This window comes from Molothrus ater, chromosome 1 (genome assembly GCF_012460135.2).
Source record: "Molothrus ater isolate BHLD 08-10-18 breed brown headed cowbird chromosome 1, BPBGC_Mater_1.1, whole genome shotgun sequence".
Taxonomy (NCBI): Eukaryota; Metazoa; Chordata; class Aves; order Passeriformes; family Icteridae; genus Molothrus; species Molothrus ater.
This window is the reverse complement of record NC_050478.2, coordinates 71,929,742-71,947,466: the sequence shown is the minus strand read 5'-3', so window position 1 is coordinate 71,947,466 and position 17,725 is coordinate 71,929,742. Positions and strand designations below refer to the sequence as shown.

The 17,725-nt window shown below is 39.0% G+C and overlaps 1 protein-coding gene across 2 annotated transcripts; it reads left to right on the top strand.

The window, feature by feature from the left end:
* Window positions 1-21: 21 nt before the first annotated feature.
* On the top strand, window positions 22-13,079 carry C1H5orf22 (chromosome 1 C5orf22 homolog). 2 transcript variants are annotated; one of them, XM_036397995.2, is made up of 9 exons: window positions 22-147; window positions 2,591-2,736; window positions 4,615-4,764; window positions 6,686-7,145; window positions 7,757-7,819; window positions 8,813-8,934; window positions 9,824-9,890; window positions 10,475-10,614; window positions 11,795-13,079. In XM_036397995.2, the coding sequence occupies exons 1-9, from the start codon at window positions 43-45 to the stop codon at window positions 11,925-11,927; spliced, it is 1,386 nt and encodes a 461-aa protein (XP_036253888.1). In that variant the 5' UTR covers window positions 22-42; the 3' UTR covers window positions 11,928-13,079. The 2 variants fall into 2 exon arrangements, with proteins under 2 accessions (XP_036253888.1, XP_036253896.1); XM_036398003.2 differs by lacking the exon at window positions 22-147 and adding an exon at window positions 170-447.
* Window positions 13,080-17,725: the final 4,646 nt, after the last annotated feature.

The window sequence follows — 17,725 nt, the reverse complement described above, 5'->3', positions numbered from 1 at the left end:
CGCTGCGGGCGGAAGCGCCGCCTGCCCGAGGGGAGCGACGGCATGAACGGAGCGGAGCCGGGGCCCGGCGGCGCCTCCCGGCCCGGCGCGACCTCCCGGCGGCATTACCCGGCCCTGCCCGTGTGGGTGGTGGAGGACCACCAGGATGTGAGTGCCCCGCGCTGGGCTGCCGGGCGATGGGGACTCCCCCGGGTGGGGTATGGGGAGCGGTTTCGTTTGTTCCTGTTCGTGTGAGTTTGTTGGCGAGTTGCTCCGCGGCGCGGATGGAAGCCAAGAGAAGTGCCCGGTGCGGTCACCGGCGGCCTCCCCGGGAGATGCGCTTTCCTGTCTTGTGTGCGCGTTCTCCGGGCGCTTCCTTGGGAGCGACCCTCCTCTCCGCAGCCGCACACAAACCCTAAAGCTGCCTTCCCTTCCGCTGCTGAAACCTCAATGAACTTGAGCGCCCAGGTGACCTGATTTTTCCTTCCCGATTCAGCGACTGAGCTACTTATTGCCATGATCGCATTTTGACGTCTCTTAAAGCACTCATTGCCGAATGGTTTTTTGTCTTCTTTGTATCATTAATTGCTGTGATTTAAAAGAGATAATACCTACGTTACACTGCAGTTATAATTTGCTAGCTATTAGTGGAGTGCTTGGAAACTCAACCCTACCTAAGTGTATGGCATGTCAGCAGAGGATAAGTAAATATAATCCCATCCCAACTAGTAGATTGACTCCCACTTGACGAGAAATGTTAAAAATCTGGAGCTATGGTTTTTTTTCGTGGAGTCTTTGAAAAACGGGAGTGAAGGAGGAATTGTTTTTGAACTGCTGCATCTGGTTTTTCATAAGGTTTTTTATAATAGCATAAACTGAGGCTTTAATCCTAAAATAACAGATTCTTTACTAGATTCTTTGCAAAGATAAAATATTAATGTAGTAAATGTTATTAAAGACAATAATTTTACAAATTTTAAGTACTTTAATACAATTCATTTTTGCTAAGACTCAGTGAATATGTGATGCTGTGATAGCTGGTTTTTCATGGTAGCCAAGGACTTAGACTGTCACTGTGATAGGAATTCTGACATAATTCCTCTTAATGATCCTTCTTTGTTTTAGTCTCTATATTTCTGGTTTTAATTAGCTTAAAGTTCTATTAATACTATATATTTAATTTAAAAAGTTTTCATTGTAGGAATGTGGATTAATTGGTCTATCTTGCGTAAAACATAAATGGCTTTTTGTCCCAAAGTGCAAGAACTTCACAGAAAATTTTATATCAGCCTTGCTGATAGTGATGTTCCTCCAGAGCAAGTTGTCAGTAGCTGCATCATGACTGATTAATACTAACAGCTGTGATGAAGGAAATTTTGTTCTAATCCAAATCAGGAGACCTTGCAAGGTTAGAGAACTTACAAGTCTCTCTTGTCTCTTGTAATCGGTAGTTGCACTTACCTGAGGTAAAGCTTCAATTTTAATTGTAAATACTGTTTTTAATTGTAGATACTGGTTGTTTAGTAGGCCAGATTGCTTCTTTTTTACAAAGAATTAAAAGCCATGGGCCAGGGAACCCATGTTGGTTTTAGTCTTATTTTATCTACTATTGTAATAATATACATATGTTTTATGGTTATGCCTATGCAGTGTGCAGGGGTTGTCATCTTAATCAGTTTTATGCCAAAAAAAGTAGCTCAGTTGCTGTGGTAATGCAGAGGTCAGACATAATTTTTGTTGCTTCTTACAGTCTTCACATTCCCTGTATAATAGGGCTGTGATTCACAATCCTTGTTGGATTTGCTCTGGTAGCCAAGGCAGTTGATGCCTTCTAACTGTGGAAGAGAGTCTGTGTACTGCAGCTCCAAGAGGAATCAGCCATCAGTTTTCTCATTTTTACCACCCTATGCTATTGCAGTTCAGCGGTTTGCTATGCTGTAAATTGGTGAGTTGCCTCATCTGTTTTTCACACTTCTGAGTGAAGAACTTAAGCAGGGAATAAAGTTGGGCAGTTGAGAAAGGTAGTCTCTGTTGCAAACAGTCATGGAGGGATTAGGAATTAATTCTTCAAGAGGAATAGGTTTAATGGTCAGCTAAAGTTTAAATCATGGTAGGGTCAGTTTTCAATCTGTATCAGTTAACTTATAAGGAGCAAACTGTTTTTATCTCCATAGCACCAGTGCATGGTGAGGAAGTTTTATATCATAGAGAAAGAAGGCAATGATCTGCAGAAGAGGAAAGGCATTCCTGGGTCTTAGTTGTAAATGGAAAAAAAACCCACAAACATCTAGGAATTGGGTTAGGATTAGGAATTGAGTTCAATGGCTAGTGAGAAGAGCTACTGTAAACAAGACTTCCTATAAAGAAGGAAACAGGGTGTAGAGCTGTGATTCTTCAGCAGTTTTTCATCTGGAACACTTGGACTTATAATGATTACTGTTCATGAGTTGTCTTGCCACTGGACTTATTTCCCCTTTGTATTGTATTCTGTCTCCTCCCTCAAATCCAATTCTAAAGGAATAAAAGTGGTACTGGTGGTTTTGCTGCTAAAGCTGTTGCATTTTTCAGCCCACTGGCTATCATTAAAATGTTTTTGTTTGTGTTGCTTTAGGTGCTGCCTTTCATCTATCGTGCCATTGGTTCAAAGCATCTTCCTGCCAGTAACATCAGTTTTGTTCATCTTGATTCCCATCCAGACCTTCTTATTCCTGTGAATATGCCTGCAGACACTGTATTTGACAAAGAAGCTCTTTTTAGGTATGTCCTGGGTACTGCATCAGAGTAGACTTTAATTCTTGCTGCCTTTGATTCACAGTGGATATTGCTGTGACTGCCTAGGAAGGATGAACAAAAGAGATACAAGTCAGATTCAAGTTGTATCTTCTGTCTTTTCACTTTTGCTGAAACTTTATTTTTTAATGGCAAAAGTATCTTGCATATCAAGCAATTTAAGATGTATGAGTTTGCTTTGCATATTGGCTCAGCAGTGTATGATGGTGTTATCGCAAGTGGTTCCTCTGGGTAACAGGAAAGCACGCTGCATGCATGCTTTGTCTGAAAAGCTGTAGTTATGAAACAGTCTTTCTCTTGTCACACTGAAAAACTGGCTTTGAGATTGAAATAGCACATCCTTTGCTGGCGTGCTGAATATGTGAAGTAGAACAAGATGTTCCTATTACAATCATAAAGACCACTATTTTCCCCCACCTAAGGTAGATAGATAATAAGCCACTATGATCTCTGCTATTGTCTTGCTCTTCCTGTTTTAAAATAAATAAATGTTTATTTTAAAATAAATATTTTAAAATAAAATTTTAAAATAAATAAACAGTATTTAAAATACTGTTTGCATCAGTATTATGGTGATTTACAGCAATTACAAGCTGATGCATTTGATATACTTGAATCACCTTAGCCAGAGTCAATATTTTGTTCTCTTTATTGGATGAATAAAAGGTTTTGTGGACTCTATCACAAAATCATTTTATGCTTTGGGTTGGAAGGAACCTTAAAGATCATTTAGTTCCAACTCCCCTTCCATGGGCCAGGACACTTTCCACTAGACCAGGTTGCTTAGTCCCCATCCCACCTGGCCTTGAACGCTTCTGGCCATGGGTTACCTACAACTGTTTGGACAGCCTGGGTGGCGTGTCTCACCACACTCACAATGAAGAATTTCTTCCTAAAATCTAATCTAAACACACACTCTTTCAGTGTAGACCCTTGTCCTATCACTGCTTGCCCTTGTAAAAAGTCCCTCTCCAGCTTTCTTGTAGTTCCTTTTGAGGTATTGGAAGGTACCATAAGGTCTCTGTGCAGCCTCCAGGCTGAACAACCCCAACGCTCTCAACCTGTCCTCACAGGAAAGGCATTCCAGCCCTCTGATCATCTTGGTGGCCTTCTCTGGACCATGTAATTGTTATGTGGGGGGCCCAGATCTGGATGCAGCACTCCAGGTGTGTGGTTTCACAAGAGCAGAATGAGGGGAAGAATCCCCTCCTGTGACCTGCTCATCATGCTTCTTTAGCTGCAGCCCAGGATACAGCTGGCATCATACACCTAAAAAATAGGGTCTTGATAATGAGGAAAGATGCTAATCCTGTGGATATGGATTGACTCACTGTAATTATTGGGATGATATTTAAAATACACTTGGAGCAGTTTACAATAAAACAGTCTCATGAGGTCAGTTTGAAGTTATTTACGAAGGTATTTACAACAATGTTGATGATGTTCCTTGCATTTTCCTCTCATGTATCAAGAGATAAAGGGCATAGAATCACAGAGTCAGTAAGGTTGAAAAGGCCTCTAAGATTATTGAGCCCAGCCATTAACCTAACACTGCCAGGTCCAGCACTAAGGAGTTTATAATCAAAGTGCCACACTAAGAGTGAAGCCAATTTCACTCTCTGTCTGAACTTTTTTATACCTACTACAGACATTCTTGGTTTGTCTTATGAATAAAGATTTCCCTCTTTTTCTTTCTTTGTTGATGTTACCCTTACATGGAGTACTAGTTTTAGATGATTTGCATGGGGGCCTTCAAGATGTGGAAGATGTTTGTGGTGTTCTTGACCATTTTTATTTGTAGGGAAAGTAACATTGCTATCTTCTGTCTTTCTCTACTGATTACAGTGAATTAAGTATTGAAAACTGGATTATGCCTGCTGTTTATGCTGGCCATATTTCTCAAGTAGTGTGGCTTCACCCTCGCTGGGCTCAGCAGATCTCGGAAGGGAAACACAGTTTTCTAGTTGGGAAAGATGTATCAACAACAACTATCAGGTAAATTGTCTGCTGACATATACTAGTAATATAAAAGCCATCTCTATAGCTTTTCACTGGAAGTTTTTGTTTTCTTGGATAAAGATGAACATTTAATTTGTATTTATAATTTCCTTAGAACCTAATGCAGTTACACTTGTATCAATTTAGTCTTTGGTCTAACTAGTAATATTGTTATTTGGTATCAGCCATGACTGTTTTTCTAGTGTGGGGTGTGGTTTTTTGTTTGTTTGGAGTTTTTTTGGTTTTTGAAGTTGATCTAGTTAAGCCCTGAAACAGGCACTCAGGTAGTGAATTCTCCATCATGTGATAAAGGACAATTCACCTGAGCAGCCTCACCTAGCTTTGAAGTCAGTTCTGCTTTGATCAGATGATTGAGTAGAAAGTTCCAGTTGTCTCTTTGAATCTTAATTATTCTGTGATTCAAGTTTGAATCAGAGCCCCTCATCATTCTGCAGGATACAGTCCATAATAATTTTGCATTCACCATATTCACAGTGTTGGGATTTTGTGCAGCCTTAGGGGATATATGCAAATCATATCTCTTGTGAGCATAGCAAAATAAATCTTTTGAAGCAAGTTTAACAGAAAACAGCAGAGAAATGCTTTGTTTTACCACTTTAAATAAAACACTTAAAGCTCTACAATTCTGAATCTGAAGCCTAAAGGGAACCTAAATGATTTTTTTTAAATAGCTAGTGCTTTCTGTTACTTTAATCATTTAGCCAATATATAGGAGTAAGTCACGATAGTCGAGTAGCTCTCTCACTGGTGGCCTTAGCAGTCATGAAAACAACATCTCAGACTTCCTTTTGAAGACAGTTGAGTTCATTTTCTTCAAGTTCTAGGCTTACCAAAACCATGAAGGAAGAAAGAGAAAGAATTCTCATAAATACAAATGTCCTAAAAGTTTTGATGACGACAGATGGATAGGCAATAGATACAGCCTCATCATTAGTGGACACTAATGTACTATGAGCTCATGGTGAACCCCACAGAATTTCTGGGAAGATGTGCTGTGATTGTCTAGTCAACAAGATGGGGTTGTAATCCAGCCCCTGACCAACTGAGGATAATCCATCCACAAGATACTGGGGAACTGAACTTCAAATCTCTCCTGCTTAGGAAATGATTTGTCTTTGTGGTTGATTGATGGTGATACCCTGTATTCAAATAAGGCCTTACCACAAGCCAGCAGTTCACACTTCTTAATCTTATTTGTAATTTGAGTTTATGATGATTAAGGCTTAATGTACTGCAATACAGGTTGAAAATCCTGTTCTTTAAATTTTCACTGTAAGCAGAAATTTTAGTGTTGCTTTTGGCTGGTTAGTTGTTTTGTGGGATTTTTAAGTGGATTCAATTGATAGTTAGCTACTTATCCTCTAGGTACCATGTTTAGGGAATGTGTTGGAGGTAAAAAAAGTTAAATTCTACTTACGGATTCATAATATTGTACTTTCACTAAGTAAATATTTATGCATTTCAGGGCACTTCGCAAACCCAACTATCATAATTTTCCCAGAAAATTACAAAACTAGACAAAATATCCATAGCTTTGCAATCTTATGTGCCATAGTATCTTGTCAGTTCTGGATGTTGTCTTCAAAATGCAATTCAATTTCAAATTAATCTTAGTAGCACATAAAGCATTATCTTTTTCTTATCCATTAAAACTTTGTAGGGCTATTATAATAAATATAGAGTGAATTTTAATATATTCCACAATAAAGAAGTAGAAAAAACTTTAATATAATTTAAACCTGAGGATTAAAAGAAATAATTTTGTCTACACAGTTTTATGGCTTTCATTAGCCATCAAACATCTATTCATTCTTCTCTGGGTCCCTAAAGTATAAAATGCTTTTTCCTATGCTCTTTGCCAAGATGTGTATTAACTGGGATTTATTGTCAATTGTAGGGTTACAGGCACAGATAATTACTTCTTAAGTGATGGTCTTTATGTTCCTGCTGATCAGCTGGAAAACCAGAAGCCTTTAAATTTGCATGTCATTCTCATCAATCCTACTGAATCATCAAACAGCGGTGAAGGAAGTGGCGAAGTAGCATCTGCTAAAAGACTGAAGCTAAATACAGATGACACAGCAAGTGCCACTTCTGCCTCTTCAGTGGCTCCTGCTGACTTTGATCACATCACCCAGAGTGTGAAGAAAAAGGAAATGCAAAATGCAGGTGCCCTGAATGGGGCAGAAACTTTGGCAGAAGACTCAGCTTCAAGCCGTCTTAAAAACAGTGAATGCCCAATAAGGGACATTGCTAAAGATGTCTGCCAAGTACTGCAGAAGGGGGATGCATATGTTTTGGACATCGACTTAGATTTTTTTTCAGTTAAAAATCCATTTAAAGAAATGTACACACAGGTAAGTATGGAAATTGAGTAGCCTCGTACCACTCACGAAAGAGTCCCAGCCCTAATATTTATGTCTATGGAGAAACTCTCATCTAAGCTAAATTAGCAGATTAGCTGATCATGGTTAATGATTCATGGTAATATTTTGAAGAGGTATTTCCATTTTAAAGAAGTATTTCTAAGGGAATGTATGTGGTAAAAAATTTCAACCACCAAACAGGAGGAGTTTCTTACACTTGGTATCAATATTGAGTGTATGTTCAAACTCAGGGATATACTCAACTTCTGTTTTTTGCTTGGGACATAAAAGCTATGCTTGGGTTCCCAGAGATTACCTTCCAAATACCCGCAGCAAGATTCATCGGGGGAGATGATAGCCTTTGTCATTTTTTACCCTCTATAACCTTTGCTGAGAAAGCCATGATGGTATCAGGAGACTGCCTTTCAAAAGGCACAGTAGTGTTGATTATCCAAAGAGTGGTAGCTTGTCCTAATGAAAGGCTGTTATTCTCATTATTGTCTGCCATACTAGAGTAGGGAAATGATCTTTTATTGAAGGCTTTGAGGATTGGTTTTCTCATTTGAAGAGTTATTTTCTTACTGTTTTTTTCTTTTTCAAAGACAGAATATGAGCTTTTGCAAGAGTTGTACAATTTCAAGAAGCCACATAAAAATGCAACAGAGGTATGATGCTTCCTTGTGGAACGTATGAAGGAATGATTCTTTTTATTTACCCAATGAAAATGAGTTACGACAACAGGAAGGAACCTATCAAAGGTGCTTTATGAAGTGGTCTCACATTAAGCTATGCAGCCAAATGCTAATCAGCAGCATCTTAGAATTTTTTTTCTATTAAATGTTTTGATTGAATATGTGAATTGCATAAATATTTAGTAAGAGTGTCAAAAATTGTTTCTGTAAACAAAACGGTAATTGGCATGGAAGGAATGAAAACCTAGTAAGTCACCAGCAAACTTGTTCTTTTTATGGTTTAACTGGGTTTAGGTGGGTGTTTCTTTTTTGGTTTTTTGGTGGCTGGTTTTCTTTTTTTTATATCTCCCTCCAGGCTCTCCCGTTCCTTCCCTTGTTGTTCTTTCATGATTGTCAGAGCTGTGATGAATGTGTAACTGGTATTTTACCTTTTTGTTCAGTTGTGGAAAGGATGGTATTATGCTGTACTTTAGGTCCTGCAAAAAAGTACTGTAATGTACTTTTCATTTTATGTGCTGTGTGCTTCTAAAACATGGAAATACAGGCTTTCATAATCTCATCTGAACGCTAATACTGAGAGATTCAGCACATTTAATTATCACAAATAAATGAAACCTAATTAATATGTGTGAATAAAGAAATAAAGATATGTTGAATATTGGCAGATAGATTTTTATGTTTCTTAGTTAATCAGGAATAAAAACAGATACATATTTAAAAGGTGGCTTTTTAAAATTTGTAGTGGGAAAACCAGGACAAAGTGAGATGATTTATTCTGAAGGTATAACAGTTTCTGCAGGCATTTGTTATGATCCTCTTGAAAAGATGTGCTGTAGGAATGAATCAGTTGTTTCTGATTCCCCACTTCCAGTAGATCAGTCATTACAGAAATTAAGTCATAGGGTAAGTCATGATGTTCTTAGCTCTTTTTTTTCCTAACATACTTTTGTATATGCTTATTTAAAGGAAGACTTGCTGGATTGTGTTGAAAACCGTGTTCATCAGCTGGAAGATCTGGAAGCAGCATTTGCGGATTTGTGTGACACTGATGACGAAGAAACCCTACAGAAATGGGCTTCATACCCTGGGTAGGAGGTTTCTAAGAGGCCTAAATTGCAAATAGAAGTTTGAGAACTGATTAGTCCAGCATTTTGATAACAGAGAAGGAAAGGGTCTCTGCAAGTATACGCTTTTTTCTTTAGTCCTAGAGGAGAAAGAAACAAAACAAAAGGAAAGGCAGTTTACTGTCTTCAGTACTATTGTAAGCTTTGGAAGCTCAGTCTTGTACAGATCCATGCAAGTTTTATTGTCTATGGATGGAGGCATATTTGGTGACTAAAACCTTGGTCATCAATGTGTAGCACAGCTCTCAAAAAAGGCAACAAACCGAGGAGGACATGGAGAAGCAGTTCTTTGGTGCTCCCAAAGGTTTTGCTTTCTTTGGAAAAATGGAAATTAATGGAACTGTACCTGAGCAAGTCTCCACTAAACATCTGAACCTGCATCACTCTGCTTTTAAACTAGATGTTTTCACATGAAAAGTTTTCAGGTGAAAAGAGACAGGGAAAGTCTGAGCTTTTCCTTGATAGGAAAATCACTCATTTTCCACATCAAATGCAGCAGTTACTGTACAACCTCTGTAACAGTGACAAGAAGTGTTTCCTATAAAGTTCATAAGACTTTTGAGCTGCAACAGCTTGTCTGCAGATATACCCTAAAAGAAGCACAAGGAAGACTTGCCAGAGACAGGTATAAATATAGGGACTTTATAAGAAAGACCTGATGAAACAATACAATAATACTGATAATTTCTATTTTTGCAAGTGCAAGATGACAGAGGAGCAAATTTCCTTTTCAAATCCTAGGCCATCATTTCTACTTCCTTCTTTTTTCCTCACCTTTTTTTTTCCTAGCCATTTAAGGTATATAAATGTTTCCAGCTGTTTGTAAAAAATTTTGGTTTTGTTTTAACTCCAGAATGAAGCCACTTGTTCAACTAGTTCACAGTTTGAAAACCAGGATGGAAAGCCCAGACTATGAAATGGTAGGTGACAAAAGCAGAAGCAGACAGATGTCAAAAGCATAGCTTCAGCAGAGAGGGCGAGAGTCATACTTCCTTTCAGACTTGCTTCTTGATTCAGAATTTCCTCTGATTTTGGTAATTTTCCTCAGGTTTTATGTCTTATTACTTAGACCAGCTTTTCCTTTCAAAGCTGCTAAAATTTTAGTCTGCTTGTCTGTCTATATTTAGGGAACTTTAGTGTGATCTCCCAGGACTGTGATGTCTTGGGCTGCATCCTGTGAATGGAGGCTAAATTTCACCAGTCTGTTGGTTTCCTTTGTAGAACTTAAAATAAGGCACCTATTTATAACGTATCACAGCTATATCATCTTCAAGGGCTGCAGCATACTCTGAATTCATAAAAAGAGTTACAGTGTACTGGAATAACAATCCATACAACCTCCAGAATTTTACTTGTTTAAAGAACAAGCTGGGGGGAAAACCCCCGTGTGAAGAGGTACAAGTTACTTGACGGGCTAGGGATGGTATCCTTAAGACTTTCTACATGCATAAGTATATCAATAATTCATCAACAGAAATGAAATCTCTCTTTAATTTACCCACAGGTCCATCAAGCTGGTCTGACCTGTGATTATGTGGAGCTTCCTCACCATGTTAGCACTGAAGACGAGATCGAAGGCCTCATCCAATCCATTAAAGTTCTACTGACAGATCTGCCCAAGCCCACACTGGTGACAGTTGCTCGGTAAGACTGCTCAGATATTTTCACTTCAAAATGTCTGGACTATGCTTATGAAGCTAAATGATCCTGTCAGCATAGCACTAGTTCTTTTAAAGTGGAAGCCTGACAGTGCTTCAGCACAGGTTATATAAAGGCTGAGTTGAGGCCTTGTGTATGTTGGGATTGATAGCTGTCACTGGAGTTCATACATCTCCACTTGTGTTACTTGAGCTAATTAGGGCAAAGGTGGCTTGGGCTGAAATCCCACCTCCCTTACTCTCTTACTCTAGGGTTTGTTGTACTACAGATAGGATTTCTTTTTTTCAGTGAAACTTTTGTTGGAATGAGTTTTCATCTAGTAGACTAAAAGGCATTTATATTCTTCAAAGTTCTAGTAAAACTTTATTATGGGGTAAAAGTTAGGCTTCCAGAACTGTAAAGGTTTTATTTAGAATAAGAGAATGGAGTTTGAAGCCAGAGACCTGGGAGAACCAAAGAACTGGCCTGAAAAAATCTAATTTGAAGACCACAGTGTGCCTCTTGACAAAATATTGAAATTTAAACAGTCAGAAATATTAATTGTGCTCTTAAAGAGCCAACAACAATAGCAGAAGCTGATATGAAACTGGTTTTGGCAACAAGAACTAGCATGGCTAATGCCTGCAAAAAAATAAACTCTATTCCCTGGGCCAATTGCAGGGTTATTATCCACTGCTGTGAAGAAACCAGAATCATCTCTGTAGATCTTAACAGATAAAAAATTCAGGAAACCAGTTTTTACTTGTATCTGTTTGAAGTTCATTAATAGATACTGTAAATAATGCTATATGCCGGGTATTGTGAAGATGTTTTTCAAGTTTTCCTGCCTACTTTACCAGTAGCATTTCAATTTCTTAATCTAAATTTTCTACGTGTCCTTTAATTAGATAATTTCCTTGACCTTTGACTGCCAGGGTGTTCTGTACCAGTTTCAGGAAGAAAGTAGAACAGGAAAGATTAGATCATGTTCCTGATCTGCTGCAGACTTTCTATTAAACTTAGTATGTAGTGCTAAGAAGCGCAGCACTATGCTTCAAAGGGATACTGGGAGGCCAAACTTGCTACAGTTTGAAAGAAGCTTCAGCCTCGCCACAGGGCATTACAGGGTTGTGATATCTGTATGATATCTGTATTCTCATGCTTTTTTTCTTTTTTTTTTTTACAGATCAAGTTTGGATGACTACTGCCCTTCAGAGCAGGTTGACATCATTCAAGAGAAGGTTCTCGATTTACTACGTTCAGTGTATGGCTCATTGGATGTGCACTTTGATTACTCAAGCACTTCATCTTCTTCGTGACCTTTCTTTGTGTGTCGCTGTCTAGTGCAGAGGATTAATTTAAATTGTTCATTAGCTGTGATTGCAAGGGGAAGACTGCTGTTATTTCAGCAGGTGGCACTAGAACCCAAGCTGACCAAGCTAGGGTTTGAGTTGCATTGCTTTCTCCACATCGGCTGCATCTGAACTGTTACCTGTTTGGCTTTGTTCAGATTAGTGCTGCAATTCTTATTTTTAATGTTTTGTTTCGTAAAATTGGTGCAAGAGAAACGACTTTTTGTCTATAAATTGAGGGGTTATGTCCCATTTCTTTGTGTCTGTAAAAGAAATAAAATACATAATTTCTTAAAATGTTTTTCTATTATGTATGTTTTTTTGTAATTTGGTAACAGATTTGCTCCTGAGTTGTATTATGTCTTTTAAAAACTGGTTTTAAAAATGCCCTTAAAATTGTTGGTCTTTGTAGTGATCTTTCCTATCTGTTGTGCTGGGATGACCCTCTCATTTCTGTGGAGCAGCTCATAGCTTCTGGCCCATCCATAGAATTTCATTTATGTTTATTTTCTGTTTCACTAATGTCTTATTTTGCCTTAGAGTATTTTATTGGTGGCTTAGATAATATCCCTAATGTACAGACATTGGGCTTGGTATTTTCATTTTTACATTATTTTGAGGATAAAAAGTATGTGTGCATGTGCATGCTTTTATGTTTTAAATCCTGTAAGGAATTGATGGCTTCTTCAGAAACAAAGATTTTGCTTCTCTGAAGTCAGCAGCAAAACATTCTGTACCAGGTTTTCACTCATTTTGGTATTGCTATTTAGGAAATAACAGTTTCAGAACTACTTAACTTAAAAATCAATATAGTTATAGAGAAAACTGGCACTTTCAGAGGAAAAAAACCCACAGCATTTATTGGGAATGAAACTGAAACAGGAAAGAAAATGCTACCTAGAATATGGTCTTTTATTATGAATAAATTTTGCTTGTAGTTTCTTCTGAAATAACAGAGTTCATTTGCTAACTTTGCTTTACAAAGATTTTGTGCACTTTTAAGAGTTTTTTACTACTTCTGTTGTTGGTAAAAATGACTATATTATAGACTGTAAATATATCATTCCTTTAAAATATTTGTTCTAGTAGAATAAATTCCATGACCATGGATCCATTTTATTTGTGGTTTTGTGACGTGTCTGTCACAAGGAGCCTTGGAGCCAATATCCTTAATACTTCATCAATTATAAACAGCCATACATTGCATGCAGCATTGAAGTGCAATCAGGTTATATGCTGCTTGTGGAAAGATTGGGTTTTTTTAAAGTCATGGTGGGCTTTTCATAAGGTTGTAGAAAACAAATAAACCCATGTGGGGCATGGCTGAGCCCCTCTTGGGTGGGCAGGTGAGAACCCGTTTTCCTTGGGCAAAGCCAGGGCAAGGGAGGGCAAAATGCTGCCTGGCAGCCAGGGCTGAGGGATCCAAGTGGGGGAACTTTTAGTATGGACCAAACCCAACAGTGCCTGCATCTCTGCCTGGATGCTGCTCTGGGGTGCCTTGTTTGGTGAGGTAACAAAATTAAACTTACTTCCTTGCATTTTATCTGTGGTCTTGTGGTTGTTCCTGTGCCCTGCCTATGCTGGTTCATGCACATGTGTTCACAGTTTTGCAGGATCAAAATAACATCCTGAATTGTCTATTTGTTTTCCAAGTTAATTAAGAAATCTATCTTTCAAGCATAGTTTTTGTTTATGAATGTCAAATTGTTATCATCTAACAGGCTGTGTATATGCCAGAACATATAACACAGGCTGTGTATATGCCAGAAAATGCCAGTCTCACATAATAACAAAACATTAATTTCTACATTAAGGACATTTGCAAGGTTGTTTTTTACTTTGATGAAAAGTAATCAAGCCAAGTCAGAAACAGGTGTCTCTTATTTCTTTCTTTTGCCCTATAGGGCTTCTTTATTAACCAGATGCACAAATCCTCCTTTCCCTGTGTCTGCCTCATTTTCCTCTCAGCTTATTTCAGAATAGTGTATTATGCAGAACAAAACAGTGAAATCACAGTGCATAACTCCTCTAATCAGTGCTGCAAGGATGGGACATGAAGGTCCATTAGAAATAAACCCAGCTGAGGATATTAGTGTAGCAGCACTGTCTAAGTCAGCAGCTTCATATTGCCTCTTGTGTCTAGATGCCTCTGCCTGCTCTGCTGCTCTCTTTGGCAGCACAGAGGAGTAAGGATGCCCACACTGGAGGGCATTTGCAGATATTCCTCAGTGGTAGAGATAGTTCTGTTGTAATTGTGGCTCAGCTTCCAAGATGCACCATCACCCTGAGCAGCCACACACGCACATTTGTGTGCAGAATGAAATAGGGCCTTAAACCAGATATGCTGAGCAGCCTCTGCCTTCCCTGTGCATCGTCAGCTCTGTACCCCAGCTGCACTGTGGATTCCCAGCTTGTCACTTTGGAACAAAGTGAGCTTTTCCAAGAAGAATGAACAGGGGATGAGTCAGATGGTGGAGGTTACTGTGTTCTCTGTTACCATTTCTTCCCCTCCTTGAGGCTTCTGTCTCAGTGTCTGTGGCAGCTCTGTCCCTTCCTGTCTATTGGTAATGATGCTGTGAGTCAGTCGCCCTGGCCTTGGTCAGAGCTGGACTGTGGGCGCTGAAGAGTCAACTCCATAAATATCTTCTTTCTGCTGCTACTGAGGAGGAAGAAGATACTTTTCCAGCAAGATGAGTCTTGAGGGATGAGACCCTTCGCTGGAGGTATCTAAAAGATGTGCATATGTGGCACTTAGGGCTATGGTTTAGTGGTGAACTTGGCAGTGCAGGGTTAATGATTTGACTCAATGATCTTACAGGTATTTTCCTATCTAAACAGTTCTATAGCTATTTCTAGGAGACCCAGAATATGGGTCCTTTCTCCTTATCAAAGGAACATCCAAGGAACAGCACTGGAAGGTGCTGTCCTGTCCTGTTTGATGGCCCCTCTTGTCCCCATCAGTGCCACAAACCCTTTGTAAGTCCCAACCCCATTCTCAGGAGGAAGGATGAAAAACATTCATTTTCTGCCTTCAGCTTCAATGTCTCTTGCAAGAGGAAATCTTCTGTCCTCACAGCAGAGGTGCAGCTCCCACCCCCAGTGCAGATAGTCAGGGACCCAGTAAACGCAGTACCAGCTCCTGCTTTGGCACAAATTCCCTCACCGTCATCAGGTTCAGCCACAGACCAGTCCTGGGAGAGAGGCAGAGTGGCTTAGTTTTACAATGACCCCAAGGGAGAATCATATCAGCCTCCCAAAGCTATTTTTAATCCTTACTTGCCTTTGAGGCTGTGGACCACTGTCTGCCCTGCTTTTCTGTCGCACGCACAGCTCTGGAAGGTGATGGGTCCCTTCACTGGTGCTCACTTCCCCACAGACTTAAAGGGACTCCCAACTCCTCCCTCTCTCAGGTGAAGGAGCTCTCATTTGCAAAGGAAAGCTTTACACACTGTAGTCCCAAGCATTCAAGAAGTGGCTCTGGGTCTGAATTTTTGTCTGGTTTTGTGTAGTGGTTGGGTATTATTTTTACAGTTTTATTGCAATTTCCTTTGAGCTTAAATAATTTCAAACAGGGGTACTTACCCTCTCAAGGAAGGAGCCATCTTACTGGAGAGAGAAAAATCATTCAAGCCTTCCCTTGCAAAATGCTAGTTATGTATTTTCAACAGCTTCCATGAATGTCCTGATGGTTTTGCACATCTTCTACCACAGGGGATTGCACTGTCTGCTGGGCTGCATTCTTAGGGATTTCATGCCTTTAGCAGAAGTGTTAGCATACTGTTTTACTCAAGGTCCTTGCCAAAACAAATAAGTACTAATTTGTGTTTGTCTTTCACTGCTTTACAGAATGAGGTCGATTGCAAACTTAGGGCTGGGTCTCCCAAAACAAGTCTAAAATATGTCCATCTCTTGCCTGCCCTAGGCAGTACTAAATCTTATATTTATTTATTGTATGATGTCACAATGTATGGTCAATAAATATCTCCCAGCAGAGTTACTAATACAAATATGATACTGAATATCACTGTACTACATTATTTTCTAGTGTTTATGTCCTTTGTACTCTGCTTGCTACCCAGCATCTCTTCCAGCATTTCTTGTAATTGCTTCTAAACATGCTTTGGACAACACAAATTTGATAAGACTCCAAGGTGTACAAAAGCCTTCTGGAACACTGTGCCCTGCACCAGGTGGTCCTTCCCTGCTGCTTGATTTTGCTCAGCTCTGAATACTAATGGTCAAGCTAACTCAAATCCCTGACTTTAATGTATCAAAGCCTGCCTTGGGACTTTCTTCTTTTTACTTCATCTTTATTTATTTTCTCACTCTAAGTACAAGTCACCAGCTACCCAATTCCTACTGACACTGAATGTCTGATATCATTTGTGTAATTCCAGTTGCCCAGACTCAGATGCCCTTGTTCCAGTAAGACCACTAGCTTCTCTGAGTTACTCCCTACCTTAGCTCCAGGCCAGTCATTAAAATGAGACCTGGGTGATCCTCCTCAGTAAATCCTGATTTTTTTTTTTTTTAAGTGGCATTTTAGGTAAGTCTGTAACTAAAGTCAGAATATGGATGCATTTTTGTTTCTGTACCTCTAGGTGCTCTTTTATTTAAATTAATATGGCACTGCTCAGGGCTAGCTCATAAAAGTTCCTTAGAAGTACAAGTCTAAAGAGAGTGCGTTAGTGACTTCCATTTCCCAGATAGTCCAAAAGTGTTAGTGAATGTAACAATATCATGTCAGACAGAAATACTTCACTGATAAGGCTTTTAGTTTCCTTGTTTATAAGTTGCAGTAATAGAAATACATTTGTGAAATACATTTGTAAAATACATACGGTACTCTAGTTCTTACAGGAAATTCGACAGAATGAAATCTGCAGATTAAAAGTTCTGCCTTTGATGAGGTTATGGATGCTGCTTCTTTTCTAATAAGTCACTCCATATATCATTAGACAGTACAGGAATCCAGAAATAGTTCCCTTTTCTCCCTGTTTCTCAGATTTCAAGGAGGCTACCAATTCTAGTAACAAAACTCTATTCCCTCCCGTCCCAGCTACTCATTCTTGGATTTTTTTAGATCTACTTCCTTGCCTTGGTTCTCTCCTTTTTTCCTTCTAAGCCTTTCATTCTTTTGATATTTTCTCGCTCTAGACAGCAGATCAATACTAAACTTTAAAAACACATAAGACACAGAACACTTCTATGCCCTGAATGCCTCATTCTTTAAACCATAACCTTGTGCACAACGCAGAGCAAGTGACACTAAAATCATCAACAGGAAATCTTACTTAGAAACTATTTATACAGCCATGCCGCTCAAGCCTGTTGCCAAAATATCCTCATAATTAGGTCCAGCTGTTGGACCAATTCAATGAACAAAATACCAGGGACTGGCCTCATGGAGAAGAAACACTTTTGAAGCACTGAATGCTATTGGGGATGAATTCCCACTATTATTTATTTTTGCTGCTGCCTCTGATTCATCAGGTTTTTAAGGAAATCCTGGTAAATGCCAGCCACAGCCCAATAAATGTTTGAAATGGGACTGGAAACAGAAGAGAGTCTGATTACTTTAAGATTTTTTAGGAGAAAATTCCAAATATAAATGTGATCTATAATCCCTTTCTTTTGTGTCTTACATCTTTTCCCAACCTGCCAAAGATACTTCCTCAAATTTCCATTTCTCCCTTTTGTAGTTTGCAGTCTTATTTTTGGTGCCTAATTTTATAATTAATAATTCATAATAATTGTTTAGGTAA

What these genes read in the sequence shown, in the direction of transcription:
- C1H5orf22 (XM_036397995.2), top strand. Translation starts at nt 43, where the DNA reads ATGAACGGAGCGGAGCCGGGGCCCGGCGGCGCCTCCCGGCCCGGCGCG. An exon ending in TGGTGGAGGACCACCAGGAT is followed by an intron (nt 148 to 2,590) that starts GTGAGTGCCCCG and finishes GTGTTGCTTTAG; the next exon opens with GTGCTGCCTTTCATCTATCG. An exon ending in AAATGGGCTTCATACCCTGG is followed by an intron (nt 8,935 to 9,823) that starts GTAGGAGGTTTC and finishes TTTTAACTCCAG; the next exon opens with AATGAAGCCACTTGTTCAAC.